At 45.5% G+C, this 17493-nt stretch overlaps 1 protein-coding gene across 5 annotated transcripts; it reads left to right on the top strand.

Annotated features, from left to right (window-relative positions):
- The first annotated feature begins 226 nt into the window (after window positions 1-226).
- Window positions 227-14722, top strand: METTL6 (methyltransferase 6, tRNA N3-cytidine). Of its 5 annotated transcripts, XM_068119677.2 has the most exons (6): window positions 419-812; window positions 5861-5995; window positions 6115-6285; window positions 7714-7855; window positions 8766-8788; window positions 8894-9070. In XM_068119677.2, the coding sequence occupies exons 1-6, from the start codon at window positions 522-524 to the stop codon at window positions 8927-8929; spliced, it is 798 nt and encodes a 265-aa protein (XP_067975778.2). In that variant the 5' UTR covers window positions 419-521; the 3' UTR covers window positions 8930-9070. The 5 variants fall into 5 exon arrangements, with proteins under 5 accessions (XP_067975777.2, XP_067975779.2, XP_067975778.2 ...); XM_068119676.2 differs by lacking the exons at window positions 8766-8788; window positions 8894-9070 and adding an exon at window positions 14379-14722 and having other exon boundaries at window positions 227-812; XM_068119679.2 differs by lacking the exon at window positions 7714-7855 and having other exon boundaries at window positions 8894-9089.
- Window positions 14723-17493: the final 2771 nt, after the last annotated feature.

The following is a 17493-nucleotide window of genomic DNA, read 5'->3' as shown; positions in this document are numbered from 1 at the left end:
AGTTATTTGTGGAAGACTTATAGGGCAAGTACAGGGCCGCTTGAGAATGTTTGCGCACTTGAAAACGGCCATGACAGCGTAGTTCGCGTTAGAGCCTTCAGCACGACGTAATATTGGATTGTACAATGCGTTATGTATTTGTTTCGCCTTCATGCTCGATAGACCTTTATTGCATTATAATATTATTATAATTATAACATTATTAACTACATAACTGCATTATAATATACACATTAAGGGAAAAAGTATATTGAGGATTTATGTTTAATGGACGAGGAAGAAACCGAAGAAGTAATAATTCTAAACACGTGTTTTAGGGTTGTCGCTGAAAGTGCGGTTTATAAGTTGCTGTTTATAAGTTTAAGCTGAGACTTTTTATTTCTGTCACCATGAATTCAACGGCGTAAGGCAACCTTCCTGAAGTGAAGAAGAAGAACAATAACAAGAGGAAGAAGAAGCCACGAACTTGTTGGCTCCACTTGAGGAGGACGTGAGGGTCTTGGTAACGGGTTAAGGGCTCAATGGATGAGAGTTTCGACCCAGACACAGAACCCGCAGAGCAATTAATGTTGACGACGCATGAAGCAAGTGAACGGTTGCAAAACCGGGGTCTTCAGCCGAAGCCTCTTTGTGCAGAGGACGCTTCCCACCTTGCGCGAGACCGTAACCTGCTGAGCACCTTCCGCCAGACCCGGCTGGAAATGGACGCACAACGTAACTGGGACCTCTTCTACAAACGAAACAGCACCCACTTCTTCAAGGACCGGCACTGGACCCGCAGAGAGTTCGCTGAGCTTCGAGCGAGTGAGCAGGTGCACCTTCATTTTATCCTTCGTGTTTTATAGATCAACTAGCGGGGTCACCCGTGGGAATCCCACGGGCATGGATGTGTGTGACATTTCGACATATTGAGTTCGATGCTGCACCTGCACATTCAGTTATATAAAATGGTTTAAAAAACTTTCTTCTGATATTTGTGATTTATTTCAAACAAACTGTATTTCCCATCTACACGGGCATGTATTCCTATTAACGTTATGTAAAGTACATAAATTGTGTGGATTACATCATTTGTGGATGTGATCAATTGCCAGTAACCATCTTATATAACTGAATGTGCAGGCGCAGCATGTAACTCAATATGTCGAAATGTCACACACATCCATGCCCGTGGGATTCCCGCATGGATGTGTATGGCGAATTTTAAATATATGTCGACTGTTATTTTAGGCGGTGTATTTTCGTTTATCATCATGGCGCGATTTAAAAAAATATATCTCTGCATTTTCCTCTCCAATACCTCCTCACACTTTACACACACACCGGCCCATGTTTACATATACACACACACACACATATACACCCACACACATATACACATACACACACACGTACATCGACACACATGCACACACACACACACACACACACACACACACGTACAGACACATATACACATATGCACATATGCAAATATGTATACACATATGTATCCACATATACACATATATACACATATATACATCTCCATACATCTCCACACACACACACACACACACACACACACACACACACACACACACACACACACACACACACACACACACACACACACACACACACACGTACAGACACATATACACACAAACACACACACACAGACATGTATATACACATACAACAACAACATGCATTTTAAGGCCATTTTCCCTGCTAGAGCGGGGGTTAGCCTACATACACATACACACACATATATACACACACACACATATTCACGCGCACACACACACACACACACGTACACACGTACACACGTACACACACGTACACATGTCCCACATGTATATATCCCACATCCCACATGTATATACATGTTTAAAGTGTACGTGCCCTTCCCCCCTCCCCCGCCCGGCAACGCTGGGTACTTCTGCTGGTAACGAATAAAATAAAAACGAAGAAATAGGTGGAATTGGCTGAAATTCGCTCGGTGAATTCACGCGGTGTATTCGGTTCGGCTCGGTTCACTCGGTTTAAAGAAAAAGCGATAATGTCGACATGTTGCTGTCTGTGTCATGTTGGGCGGTGTATGATACTCGTTGGCTGTTGGGCGGTGTATGATACTTGTTGGCTGTTGGGCGGTGTTGTGCGGTGATATGGTGTATTTTAAAAAATATATCTCTGCATTTTCCCGCGTTGGTGACACCGAGTCGTTCTTCATCGATCGTCTCATTCATTTTGGAAATGGAAGTTTCCACGCAACGCATGAATTGTCACGATCCTCAAGAGGAATTTGTCTCGTAATCATCAAATGATAAATGGCAAGTAAATTATATTGTGGAAAATTAAAGATTTCAAATAAACCTATTTAAAGTGTATGCGCACATAACTAATAAAAAAAACGAAGAAATATCTCTCGGTAATTTCCTGAAACATATTTTACTTCCGGCTAATATGTTGAATGAAATAAAAACGAAGAAATATATGTCGGCATCATTGTTGACGTTTTTGTGACGACTATCATCAAACGAAATAGTAATATATCATAACGGAAAAGCAAAAGCGAATTTTTAATATATATCAACACATTGCCGGCGGTGTCATGTTGGGCGGTGTATGATACACCATGACGCGATTTTAAAAAATATATCTCTGCATTTTCCCGCGTGTGTGGATTGTTCTCAATTATTGCTGACACCGAGTCTAAAAGTAAAACCATCGATAAAAATGAAATCATATGGTGAGTTAGATTGGAGATAAAGGCGTGAGAGAGACTCAATGGCCTTGAAGTTACAGGCCTTTGAGAATTCATTTCGTTCTATAAACGGCAACTTTCATCGGATTTTCTTCCCGTTTTTTTTCAACCGAGTCTAAAACTATGTTAGCGACTGTGAAAAATGAAATGATTTATCGAATTTGATTTGAAATAAAACTGGGGGAGAGCAAGACACCACGGGCCTACAAAACAGGACTCAAAGCTATGCGAGTTAATAAAATGGTGGATATTTGTTTATAGCCACTCCCAGAATGGGTGGAGCTATGGGTGGAGCTACTCTGCAAACCGAGTAAGCCACACCCCGGACAGACACCCAACAGATAGACAGACAGACAGACAGACAGAATCATCTACGGCTATTATAATATAGACTAGCGGGGTCACCCGTGGGAATCCCACGGGCATGGATGTGTGTGACATTTCGACATATTGAGTTATATGCTGCACATTCATTTTTACAAAATGGTTACTGGCAAGTCATCAGATCCAGAAATGGTGTGATGAACACAATTTATTTATTTCACATAATATGTGACCCCTCACTCCTCTCCACCTGACACTCTCCTGTCTCCACCTGACACTCTCCTGTCTCCACCTGACACTCTCCTGTCTCCACCTGACACTCTCCTCTCTCCACCTAGCACTCCTCTCCTCTCCAAACCCTCACATCCCTCTCCTTTCCAATCCCTCACCTCTCCAATCCCTCACACTCCTCTCCTCTGCAATCCTTCACACGCCTCTCCAATCGCGCCTCACACTCCTCTCCAATCGCGCCTCACACTCCTCTCCAATCGCGCCTCACACTCCTCTCCAATCGCGCCTCACACTCCTCTCCAATCGTGCCTCACACTCCTCTCCAATCGTGCCTCACACTCCCCTCCAATCACTCCTCTCCAATCGTGCCTCACACTCCTCTCCAATCACGCCTCACACTCCTCTCCAATCGTGCCTCACACTCCTCTCCAATCGCGCCTCACACTCCTCTCCAATCGCGCCTCACTCGCCTCTCCAATCGGCTTTCCCCGTCTCGTTTCTCTCCTTTTTCTCCCGTCTCGTTCTTTTTCTTGCTCCAAATCGGCCCGTCGGAATCGGAAATCGGCCCGTCTCGCCCGTCGGCCCGTCGGAATCGGAAATCGGCCCGTCTTGCTTTTGTGCTTGTGCGTAAATAAATTGTGTTCATGACACCATTTCTGGTGTTGGGCTAGCGGCTAGGGTGCCGGCTTAGGATCCTGGGTTCGAATCTCGGTCGATCGCCGAATTAATGCCAGGGGGGTTGACTCAGCCTGTCATCCTTCCGAGGTCGGCTAATTGAGTACCAGTTCACTGGTAATTCCCTGTTTGTCGTTGAAGGCGGCAAAAAGGGTTGGCGTCAGGAAGGGCATCCGGCCGTAAAACATTGCTTCAAAAAGGGGACAAAAAAACAACAACTACCACGGTCCCCGAAAAGGCCAACCCCCGCTTTGCGGGGAAAAATGGCCTCTAAACGGTGGTTTTTACACCATTTCTGGATCTGATGACTTGCCAGTAACCATTTTGTAAAAATGAATGTGCAGCATCTAACTCAATATGTCGAAATGTCACACACATCCATGCCCGTGGGATTCCCACGGGTGACCCCGCAAGTTTGCATTGACGTTCGTCGATGGACTCGTTCGCCCGTCTCATTCGTTTTCTTGCTGCATCCTGTTCAAGTCTGCGTTCTTCATCGATCGTCTCATTCATTTTGGAAATAGAAGTTTCCACGCAGCGCATGAATTGTCACGATCCTCAAGAGGAATTTGTCTCGTAATCATCAAATGATAAATGGCAAGTAAATTATATTGTGGAAAATTAAAGATTTCAAATAAACCTATTTAAAGTGTATTCGCACATAACTAATTTTAAAAAACGAAGAAATATCTCTCGGTAATTTCCTGAAACATATTTTACTTCCGGCTAATAATGTTGAATTAAATAAAAACGAAGAAATATATGTCGGCATCATTGTTGACGTTTTTGTGACGACTGTCATCAAACGAAAAAGTAATATATCTTAACGGAAAAGCAAAAGCGAATTTTTAATATATATCGACACGTTGCCGTCGGTGTCATGTTGGGCGGTGTATGATACACCATGACGCGATTTTTAAAAATATATCTCTGCATTTTCCCGCGTGTGTGGAATGTTCTCAATTATTGCTGACACCGAGTCCAAAACCATCGATAAAAATGAAATCATATGGTGAGTTAGATTGGAGATAAAGGCGTGAGAGAGACTCAATGGCCTTGAAGTTGAAGTTACAGGCGTTTGAGAATTCATTTCGTTCTATAAACGGCAACTTTCATTGGATTTCCTTCCCGTTTTTTTTCAACCGAGTCGAAAACTATGTTAGCGACTGTGAAAAATGAAATGATATATCGAATTTTTAATATGTATCGACACGTTGCCGTCGGTGTCATGTTAGGCGGTGTATGATACACCATGACGCGATTTTAAAAAATATATCTGCATTTTCCCGCGTGTGTGGAATGTTCTCAATTATTGCTGACACCGACTCTAAAACCATCGATAAAAATGAAATCATATGGTGAGTTAGATTGGAGATAAAGGCGTGAGAGAGACTCAATGGCCTTGAAGTTACAGGCATTTGAGAATTCATTTCGTTCTATAAACGGCAACTTTCATCGGATTTTCTTCTCGTTTTTTTTCAACCGAGTCTAAAACTATGTTAGCGACTGTGAAAAATGAAATGATATATCGAATTTAAAATAGATATCGACACATTGCCGTCGGTGTCATGTTGGGCGGTGTATCATACACCATGACGCGATTTTAAAAAATATATCTCTGTATTTTCCCGCGTGTGTGGAATGTTTGTGGAAAATTAAAGATTTCAAATAAACCTATTTAAAGTGTATGCGCACATAACTAATCAATAGTAACGATGAATCGATGACGTCAGGAACACATGGTTCAGGTATTCCTTTTGGCCAAGGGTTCCTGGTGTAAAAGTACTTTTTCAATTCCGTGGGGTGAAAAGGTAGCCATGTGTGTGTGTGTGCAAGACCTAAAGGTAGATGCTACCAGGTGTGATATCACATTGTCAGGTAATCGGACAGACGTTGCTTGTCCTCGAGGCTGGCTGTGGCGTTGGTAACTGTCTCTTTCCTCTCCTGGAAGAAGAAGAGGACGTCTTTGTTTACGCCTGTGACTTCTCTCCTCGTGCTATTTCCTTCGTACAGGTAAGATGACACACCTGAACAAAGCATGTAGTGAAACGGACAATATTTAGGTTATTGAAGTTTAAGGCTGCTCACATTGATCTTTAGGGTCTTGTTGGAAATGTTCCTTTTTCTTATAGGAGAACCCACTGTATGATGCCAGGCGATGCTTCGCCTTCCAGTGTGATCTGACGTCAGAGGCTTTGACAACCAACATTCCCATGGCAACGCTCCACGTGGCGACCCTGATTTTTGTGCTTTCTTCTGTCCACCCAGAGAAGATGCTTCATGTTCTACATAACATCTTCCAGGTTGGTATCCGCCGTTTCCTACGCACCTTTATTCATCCGTGTGCAGCAGGTGGCGTGGCATGGTTTCCATCATTGGTGAGAGTGCCGGTGATGTAGTCACGATGTCCCCCTGATGTAGTCACGATGTCCCCCTGATGTAGTCACGATGTCCCCCTGATGTAGTCACGATGTCCCCCTGATGTAGTCACGATGTCCTCCTGATGTAGTCACGATGTCCTCCTGATGTAGTCACGATGTCCTCCTGATGTAGTCACGATGTCCCCCTGATGCCCCCTGATGTAGTCACGATGTCCCCCTGATGTAGTCACGATGTCCCCCTGGAGGTTAGAGCAGGCGTTTGGGATTTGTTCACCCCTCGTATTGATTAAAAAACACCGTGAGATCTTTAGTCTACCAGCGACTTGTGCCGACAGATGGATCTTCCAGCTTGATGTCCTTCTGCTCAACTGCGCTCACATTGATGCGCCCCCCCCCCCCCCCATGTGCGAAACACAAGGGCGACAGTTTATGGCTTTGTCGAGAATCGAACCCAGATGAGACGACTCTTAGGAGAGGGTGCAACCTCTACGCTTACAGAAGCAAATTCTCAGGAAGGAAAAACTGAAGCTATGGAAAGATTTGAGCTGGGGGAGTATTAATGGGGGTAGAAAAGATAATAGTTTTGGATGATCTCAGATGGTGGTGAACAGCTGTCTCTTGACCTGGAGAAAAGAATGAGTTTGAAGAGAATGTGGAAGTTGATTCCACAGGCAGGGACAAAGAGGAAACAAAGGGTGGAGGTGAGCAGTGATTCTGGATTTCGGTAGTTTTACCAGAAACGGGTTAATGGGAGACCAAGTGTTGGCTGCAGAATCCTGAGAGGGGCTCACCTTACCAGGGCAGTAAGGAGGTCGTATAAGACGGAGAAACCACCGACTGGGAAAGTGATCGGCGCACAGACTCGACTTCATCAGGGGAGATTGCGATGGTATTGAAGGCCTTGGTATCCACAGTGTCAAGCTGAGCAACATGTGAGGCAGGGGAGCCAGCCCAGACAGGAGAGTAGTACTCCATCAAGCTGTGGATGAAGACCTTGTGCTGTGGGTGGATAAGGGTTCAGGTGTGCCAAGAAAGGTCTTTGAATGACAGAGGATGCTCAGTCGGCGACTTCATCAGAAGGAAAGGAGCGGAAACACATTAATTCCTAGAAGTGGAGGGGTGGGGGACCTCTCAGGGGGGAATGAGGGGGCCATCATTCTGCTTTTGCATGAATGTTTCATAGTATCCACTTTTCTATCAAACAAAATGAAAGTACAGATTACTTGTGTGTATCGAATACAAACGATGGTTGTGAATTCCACATCATAAAAGTTTACGTGTATTAAATGTCTACAGGTAGGAGGTTAAAGTGCCCCCTCAACCCCGATGATCATTTTGCAATCGCACAAGGTTTTGCATCCTGATGGGAAACTGCTGTTTCGCGACTACGGTGTGTACGACCATGCCATGATGCGCTTCAAGCCCGGCCGCAAGCTGTCCGAGAACTTTTACGTGCGGCAAGATGGAACCCGCGCTTTCTTCTTTTCTCGAGGTTAGCACCTGGAGTTCCTTTGGGGCTTTTTCAATGTCTGGTTAATCAAAACTACTCGTGGATGGAAAACTGCGAAATGTTGTTGTTGTCGATGATTATCCTGCACCGTTGGGCGCATAAGACTGCCGAGGGAGTTTCATGGCTCGGGGGGGGGGCTTACAATCTCAGAATGGTCACTGCTCTGACGCGGGTACTCGATCAACGAACTTACCCCGAGCAAGCCTGTGCTCATTTTGCTGATCTCGAGAGGATGACAGACTGAGTCGACCGGCCTCGTACTTCTAGCTCGGCCGAGGCTTGAACTCAGGACCTTATAAGATCCGAAGGCAATTGTCTTAATCGTTAAGACAGGGTGGAAATGCGAATGGTTCGATGGATGTGCGGAGTATCGTTGAGAGAGAGGAAGAGAAATGATGAATTGCGAAAGATGATGGGGAATAGAGCCTGTGATTGATGCTGTGAAGAGGAACAGGTTGAGATGGTTTGGTCATGTGTTGAGGAAGGATGAAAGTGACTGGTTGAGAAGAGTGATGGAAATGAATGTAGAAGGAAGTAGAGGACGGGGAAGACCGAGAAAGACTTGGCTAAAGATGGTGGAAGAAGAAATGCGGACAAGGGGAGATGCAGAAAATAGGGCAAAATGGAGAAGATTGTCATGGGGACCGCAAGGCTAACCCCCGCTCTAGCAGGGAAAATGGCCTTATAATGCATGTTGTGTTGTTGTTGTTGTTAAGCCACCAAGCTTTGTGAAATGCAATGCTCACTAAAATAGATTTAATTTATTCTATTTCCAAATTTAAATACTTAGTGGTACAATCTCGTACTTTATCATACAACTAACAGGAGTACCCAGTGTTGCCCAATGTTACTGTGGTTGTTTGTATTCCTCACCTCTCTATTCCATCTCCAGGAGTTGAACGACGTCATCGCCAGGTGCTGAAGTTTCGGAGCCCGGCGATGACATGATGGGTGCCAAATTGGAGTACTCAGTTTTCACTCTGTTTGTTTTCTTGTTTGTTTGTTTGTTTGTTTGTCCAGGCAATATCTCGGCCTTCCCTTGAGCTTGGAAGCTGAAATCTGGGCACAATATTGAACAAGTGCTTTGGCACAAACGGTATTTTTATGTTTTGATTGATTTATTAATTATTATCGATTTATTAATTACTTGTTTTTCTTCTTTTTCATCTGGGCAATATCTCAGGCACCTTTTGAGCACGGAAGCTGATATTTGGACACGACAACGACCAAGTGATTTGACTCTAAAGGGTATTTTTGATTTATTAATTAAGTATAACATAATTTTTTTATTAATTACTTATTTTATTTTCAAAAAGTTAGATTCAGATGAAACAGTGGTGTTTTAGTTATGCTACGAGCCAACTGATTAAGAAATTAATTAATCTATGTAGAGTATTTATTTATTTAAATTACGCAATTAATTGATATATTATCGTACACCACTCCCTCACACTTCCCTCTCCATGCGCTGCACGGCGGCTTTGCCGCACACTGCAGGAAATGTTATTTATTTATTTGGCATGGGGTTGATGTAGTTTGAATTACTTTTGCAGCTTTACTTGTTTTTCTTATTTTTAGTGGTGCCTAAAACACTTCCCTACGCCTAAGCAAAATTTATATTTGATATCAAAACACACCCACATATACACACTAATCGGGGATAATTTAATATTACCTTTCACATAGCTACAAATGCTCAGACACACTGGAGTGATTATTATTATTTATTTATTTGTTTTATATATACTGTATATATTAATCCAAAAAAAAAAACGAACTTTAAAAAATAATAATAAATAAAAATTTGGCCTAAAGTCGCCGGCACTCACTGATGAACCTCTGAAAGGTCTACAAATATGCGTTCAGCCATCTGAGAAAATTGGCAACTGACACACAGGCTCTTATAGTATAGATCTGACTTCCCTTTCAAGGAACTTTGATGCAGGAGGAGGCCATGAGGCCCATCAAAGCCTGTGCAATTCCTATGGTTGCTTGTTCATGCCCTATCCTTTTTAAATGTTGAGCATCAAGTAAGAAAGCAGCACGTACCATTTTTTAAGTCTTTGGTATATATAACTCGGAGAGGGTTCAAACCCCTGACCTCCCCGACTCAGAGCAGCACACTAAACGTTATGCTACAGAGGCTGGTTTAATCCAAGCTCCACTGATTTATTAGTCCACAAGTTCCTTTGTGGATACAACTTCCTTTGATTATTGGGTGGGTTATTATTTATTTTTAAGGACAGGTGGGATATTTTAATTGCCCTATACCACTTTGAAATATTGGTCATTTCAGACAGGAGTTGATGGTGAGTGTGACTAGAGTGAGTGATAGGTTGATGATGGTGAAAATGATGATTGGAAAGCTCTTGGTGAACGTCATCTCGGGATATGCTCCGCAGGTTGGTCGGAGCGATGAAGAGAAGGACAAGTTCTGGTGTGCAATAAAGAAGCTGATGGAAAATGTGAAAGATGAAGTTGTTGTGGTAGGAGGAGACCTAAATGGACATGTGGGAAAGAGTATGGATGGTTTTGAGGGAGTTCATGGGGGTTATGGATATGGTGTGAGAAATGGAGAAGGTGAAAGGATTTTGGAGTTTGCTGATGGAGCTGATTTGTTGATTTGTAATACTCGGTTCCAGAAAGAGGATAATAAGTTTGTTACATACACGTCAGGTGGGTCGACGACAACCGTTGACTACCTGATGGTGCGTAGGCGAGATAGGGGGCACCTCCGGGACACAAAGGTGATCCCGGGGGAGGAGGCTTTCACAGCACCACTTGGTTGTCTGCGACATAAGGGTGAAAGGTGCGAGGAGAGCTCGGCGGGTGAAGTCCGAACCAAGAATGAAGGTGTGGAGGTTGAAAGAGGTGACAGTAAGGGAGGCATTAAAAGGGAGGCTGAGTAGGGTAGAGGATGATGTGGTTGAGCTTGAAAGTGGTTGGATGTCAATGAAAGATAGTCTGTTGGTAGCCGTTGGTGAGGTATGTGGATGGACAAAAGGACCACTGAGGCACTCGGAAACATGGTGGTGGGATGATGAAGTTGGAAAGAGGATTGACGAGAAGAGGAAGAAGTTCAAGGAGTGGCAGAAGGCGAAGGGTACGGGAGCAGAAAAAGCAGAGCATGAAAGTTATAAGGCAGCCAAGAAGGCTGCAAAGAAAGGTAGCAAAGGCGCAGGAGACATGCAGGAAAATGTTCGGAGAACGCTTGGATTCGGAAGAGGGACAGAGAGCGGTATTCAGGATTGCAAAGCAGAACGGGAGTTGTGGGAGATATGTTGAAGGCAGCAGGAAGTTGAGGTGTGAAGAGAATGACAGAGATCTGTAATCTGTTGGTGAAAGAAGGCCCGTCTTCCAGAGGATTGGGAAATGAGTACCCTCATCCCTCTATACAAGGGGAAAGGTGACCCTCTGGACTGTGGCTCGTATCGAGCGATAAAGTTATTCGAGCATGGAATGAAGGTATTGAAAAGGGTGTTGGAGAGAAGGATAAGGAAGAAAGTGAAGATTGACGAAATGCAGTTTGGATTTATGCCAGGAAGAGGAACGACAGACGCGCTTTTTATTGTAAGGCAGTTGCAGGAGAAGTACCTGGAGAAGAGGAACAAGTTGTTTATTGAGTTTGTTGATCTGGAGAAAGCATTCGATAGGATTCCACGTGAAGTGACATGGGCATTGAGGAAGTTAGGAGTGGAGGAATGGTTGATCAGAGTGGTAATGGCAATGTACAAAAGAGCGCGCACAGCTGTAAGGACGAAGGACGGGAACAGTGGTGAGTTTGAGGTGAAGGTGGGAGTGCATCAGGGGTCGGTACTAAGTCCACTACTATTTGTCGCTGTGATCTTGGTGCTGGCTCGGAGTGTAAAGGAGGGTTTCCCGTGGGAGTTGTTGTATGCAGATGATCTGGTGTTGATTGCGGAAAGTATGGATGGACTGAAGGAAAAGATGAAGAAGTGGAAGGAATGTATGGAGACAAAAGGTCTGAAGGTGAATATCGGAAAGACGAAGGTAATGGCAAGTGGTAAAGCATGTGGTGAGGTGGAAAGAACTGGGAAGTGGCCGTGTGCTGTGTGCAGGAAGGGTGTCGGAGTGAACTCCATTCAATGTACAATGTGCGCAAAGTGGGTTCATCAAAAATGTAGTGGTCTGAGAGGGTCATTAACCAGTTTGGCTGCTACATTCAAATGTAAGGTGTGCACAGAGGGAGCTGTAGATGGAGGAAATGTTGAGTTGGATCTTGGAGACGGCGTGAAGCTGGAAGGTGTGAAAAGATTTTGCTACTTCGGAGACGTGCTGAATGGAGAATGTGGATCAGACACGGCAACAGTTGCTGGAGTGAGATGTGCATGGAAGACGTTTCGGGAACTGAGTGGCGTGCTGACGAGGAGGGGAGTGTCATTGAAGCTGAAGGGAAAGGTGTATGCTGCATGTGTGAGAAGTGTTATGATTTATCGGAGCGAGACATGGGTAATGAACGTAGCAGCAGCGAAGGCTGGAAAGGGTGGAAATGTGAATGGTTCGACGGATGTGCGGAGTGTCGTTGAGAGAGAGGAAGACAAATGATGAATTGCGAAAGATGATGGGAATAGAGCCTGTGATGGATGCTGTGAAGAGGAACAGGTTGAGATGATTTGGTCATGTTGAGGAAGTATGAAAGTGACTGGTTGAGAAGAGTGATGGAAATGAATGTAGAAGGAAGTAGAGGACGGAGAAGACCGAGAAAGACTTGGGTAACAATGGTGGAAGAAGAAATGCAGGCAAGGGGGGGGGGGGGGGGTTTTTTTTTTTTCTATACTGAATCGAGGCTCGTGAAAGAGCTGACAACCGCGAGGGAAAGACAAAGACAGCACAGGGGAACCACGAGGGAAAGACAGGACAGGGGGACCACGAGGGAAAGACAAAGACAGCACATGGGGACCGCGAGGGAAAGACAAAGACAGCACAGGGGAACCACGAGGGAAAGACAGGACAGGGGGACCACGAGGGAAAGACAAAGACAGCACATGGGGACCGTGAGGGAAAGACAAAGACAGCACAGGGGAACCACGAGGGAAAGACAGGACAGGGGGACCACGAGGGAAAGACAAAGACAGCACATGGGGACCGTGAGGGAAAGACAAAGACAGCACATGGGGACCACGAGGGAAAGACAAAGACAGCACATGGGAACCACGAGGGAAAGACAAAGACAGCACATGGGGACCGCGAGGGAAAGACAAAAAAGGCACATGGGGAACCACGAGGGAAAGACAGGACAGGGGGACCACGAGGGAAAGACAAAGACAGCACATGGGGACCGTGAGGGAAAGACAAAGACAGCACAGGGGAACCACGAGGGAAAGACAGGACAGGGGGACCACGAGGGAAAGACAAAGACAGCACATGGGGACCGTGAGGGAAAGACAAAGACAGCACAGGGGAACCACGAGGGAAAGACAAAAACAGCACGTGGGGACCGTGAGGGAAAGACAAAGACAGCACAGGGGAACCACGAGGGAAAGACAAAGACAGCACAGGGGAACCACGAGGGAAAGACAAAAACAGCACATGGGGACCGTGAGGGAAAGACAAAAACAGCACGTGGGGACCGTGAGGGAAAGACAAAGACAGCACAGGGGAACCACGAGGGAAAGACAAAAACAGCACATGGGGACCGCGAGGGAAAGACAAAGACAGCACATGGGGACCACGAGGGAAAGACAAAGACAGCACATGGGGACCGCGAGGGAAAGACAAAAACAGCACATGGGGACCGTGAGGGAAAGACAAAAACAGCACATGGGGAACGCGAGGGAAAGACAAAGACAGCACAGGGGAACCACGAGGGAAAGACAAAGACAGCACAGGGGAACCACGAGGGAAAGACAAAAACAGCACATGGGGACCGCGAGGGAAAGACAAAGACAGCACATGGGGACCATGAGGGAAAGACAAAGACAGCACATGGGGACCACGAGGGAAAGACAAAGACAGCACATGGGGACCACGAGGGAAAGACAAAGACAGCACATGGGGACCGCGACGGAAAGACAAAGACAGCACATGGGGACCACGAGGGAAAGACAAAGACAGCACATGGGGACCACGAGGGAAAGACAAAGACAGCACAGGGGGACCACGAGGGAAAGACAAAGACAATGAGGACCCCCGCTCTGGCAGGCAGTTAACAAGGGGAGATACAGAAAATAGGGCAAAATGGAGAAGATTGTCATGGGGACCGCAAGGCTAACCCCCGCTCTGGCAGGGAAAATGGCCTTAAAATGCATGATGATGTTGTTGTTGTTGTTGTTGGTCATTTCAGACAATTCATGCAACCACGATCTCAATTTCTTACCAAAACAATTACCCATTCCAGGATGAATTGTTCTCCATGTAAAAGCAGTTTGAGAAAAGTACAACACATGTTCCATTACTTTTGTTTGTGGCTATTTTAGTACAATTTATGGAGTTGAACACTTAGAAAATTCGTTGTTAATAGAACGTCAAGTCGTGGTTTGTACAGAACATGTGGCACAGCTATTCAACGACGCCGGTTTTCTGGAGGTCAACAATGAATACGTGTTCCGCAAGACGGTCAACCCGAAAGAAGGACTGGAGGCTGACCGGGTGTTTGTGCAAGGTTCATATCGGAAACCTGTAGCAGGAGTCGTCACTCGATTAAAAGCCCCTAAGTGAAAGCACGGATGTGGATGCATAAACAAAGCTGCCGTGGGCCGGAAGGACTGCTATTAGAGTTTTGATCTCGATGTGAATTGTACGACTGAATACACCGAAATGCTCCTTGAACACGTTTTTGGTGCAATTTTGTTTTTAAATTTTTCTTACGATTAAAGTGGCTCAGAGATATTTTGCAGCAGTGATGAATTTTGGACGAGTGTATTTGACATCCAATTAAAATAGGTTGAAGTTGCTACATCATAAAATGGAAATAACCTGTATATGACATATGGTGTTGGTTGTTATACTATAAATTAAGAAACATTTAGGCCTAAAAAGGTACTCATTTTAAATTATTGGTACAATTAGGTTACCGTACATCTGTCTTGGCTCATGGAAGAGGTAAATGTGCAAACAGATGAGGCACCAAAGTAGGATTTGTTTATGGGATGGTGCGCAGAGACAAGTTGTCGACTGAGCGCTGAGGTTTTGAAGCACCCATTTTGCCGAGACCTTGGTCATGGCCCAATCGGTTATGAACGACGATGAAAATGCTGTTTTGAGACATTCCGAGTTTTTGGGATATTTTGGCGATCCTTCATGATTGATGCATCAACATGGATAAGAGTGTGGGTTGCTAGCATCTGCTGGCCATCCTGACCTGAGGTCATCTTCAAGGGACTCGTGTCCATCCTTAGTCAGCCATCCTTTCGGCTATTGTCAAATAAAAGGTACACCTACCTTCTCAGGTTACGGCCATCATTCACTTGGATTTCTTTGGAGTTAGCACCTTCTTTGCATGAAATCTGATGATACCTCGATGCACCATTTTCACAAGATACAAAATTGTAAGACAGATTATTCTGGATTATACTCCAAAACAACTAACAATGTGAGATTAGTGAAACGATAGCAAACAAGTATCTACTTGCAGGTTTAAGAGCAAAAAATAACGGTTGTGCAGATCATTTCCTCCTAAACGGTTGTACAAACGTGGTAGTTAGAATCACCACATGTCAAGACGGTGCAACAGCGTCACTTTTGCCCCCCCCCCCCCCCCTCGGGGTGGGGTCAAAAGGTCAAATACCCAAAAATGCAGTTATGGGCACATCTTTTAATTAAACTTTGTATATGCAATCAACATTGGGGGACGTATGAAATATGTCAATTTTTTGGATTATGCCCCTGGGGTGGGAACTTAGATCCATGGATCAAAAAGTAACAATTTGATATTGGGTCATTCCTGGTGGAACGTTTTGCCATCTTTCAACTTTGCTTTAGGTGGGAAGTAGGGGATTTATGATGGTGTGCTATCCACTTCGCTCTAGTTTAACTTAGTTTCTACCTCTTGACCAGAACACCACACCAACTCATACAGGGTGGCCTACAAAATTATTATATATGCTTTTTACATCCCAATTTTCCCGGTGTGGACCCTGGTTAGAATAGGTACACCGTATCCCTGCGTGTCGTAAGAGGCGACAAAGAGGGTTGGCGTCAGGAAGGGCATCCGGCCATAAAAAAAACATTGCCTCAAAAAGAGAACCATGACATTACAACTACATATGGGCAGGGTACAGCCCGAAGTGGAGATCGGTTTCTGAGGTTTGGAACATGGATTGTAGGGACAATGACAGGGAGATCAGGAGAAGTGGTGGAAGTATTGGTCAGAAGAAGAGTGGACATATGTTGTGTGCAAGAGACGAGATGGAAGGGAAGTGGTGTGAGAATGGTGAAGGGTAGGCAGGGACAAAAATACAAGTTTGTGTGGCAAGGGTGAATGGTGTTCGTGTCCTGTTTTCTGAGGAGTTTGTAGACAGTGTGGTGAGTGTGACTGGAGTGAGTGAAAGGTTGATGATGGTGAAAATGATGATTGGAAAGCTCTTGGTGAACGTCATTTCGGGATATGCTCCGCAGGTTGGTCGGAGCGATGAAGAGAAGCACAAGTTCTGGTGTGCGATAGAGAAGCTGATGGAAAACGTGAAAGATGTGGAAGTTGTTGTGGTAGGAAGAGACTGAAATGGACATGCAGGAAGGAGTATGGATGGTTTTGAGGGAGTTCATGGGGGTTACGGATATGGTGTGAGGAATGGAGAAGGTGAAAGGATTTTGGAGTTTGCTGATTTGTTGATTTGTAATACGCACTCAGTTCCAGAAAGAGGATAATAAGCTTGTTACATACACGTCAGGTGGGTCAACAACAACCGTTGACCACCTGATGGTGCGTAGGCGAGACAGGGGGCACCTCCGGAACACAAAGGTGATCCCGGGGGAGGAGGCTGTTTCACAGCACCACTTGGTTGTCTGCGACCTAAGGGTGAAAGGTGCGGGGAGAGCTCGGCGGGTGAAGTACCAACCGAGAATGAAGGTGTGGAGGTTGAAAGAGGTGACAGTCCGGCATTGGGGGAGAGGCTGAGTAGGGTAGGGGATGGTGTGGTTGAGCTCGAGTGTGGTTGGATGTCAGTGAAGGACAGTCTGTTGGGAGCCGTTGGTGGGGTGTGTGGATGGACAAAAGGACCGCCGAGACACTCGGAGACATGGTGGTGGGATGAGAAAGTTGGAGGGAGGATTGACGGGGGGAGGGGGAGGTTCGGGGAGTGGCGGAGGGCGAGGGGTACGGGAGCAGAGTGGGCAGAGCATGGGGGTTGTAGGGCAGCCAAGAAGGCTGTAAAGAGGGGGGTAGCAAGGGTGCGGGAGGCATGTGGGAAAATGTTCGGAGAGAGCTTGGGTTCGGGGGAGGGTCAGAGCGGTATTCAGGATTGCAAAGCAGATGGCAAGAGAGGGGTGTGATGTGATGGGGGTGAGTTGCTTGAGGGATGGGGTGGGACAGGTCATTGTGGACCCAGATGGAATTGAAGGGGGATGGAGGGGATGTGTGAAAATGCTGTTGAATACAGAGTGAATGGGATGGCAACATAGAGAGTGGCCCAGTTTTGGGACCGGCAGAGAAGATGGCGAAG

This window comes from Myxine glutinosa, chromosome 6, assembly GCF_964187855.1.
Source record: "Myxine glutinosa chromosome 6, kmMyxGlut1.1, whole genome shotgun sequence".
NCBI lineage: Eukaryota > Metazoa > Chordata > Myxini > Myxiniformes > Myxinidae > Myxine > Myxine glutinosa.
Note: the sequence above shows the minus strand (reverse complement) of the source record. Positions and strands in the feature narration are given on the sequence as shown.

Excerpts from the sequence above, each read along its gene's own strand:
- METTL6 (XM_068119676.2), top strand. The coding sequence starts at position 522 with ATGGATGAGAGTTTCGACCCAGACACAGAACCCGCAGAGCAATTAATG. Across the intron at positions 6,286-7,713 it reads TTCTACATAACATCTTCCAG|GTTTTGCATCCTGATGGGAA; the intron begins GTTGGTATCCGC and ends CAATCGCACAAG. Across the intron at positions 7,856-14,378 it reads CGCTTTCTTCTTTTCTCGAG|AACATGTGGCACAGCTATTC; the intron begins GTTAGCACCTGG and ends TGGTTTGTACAG.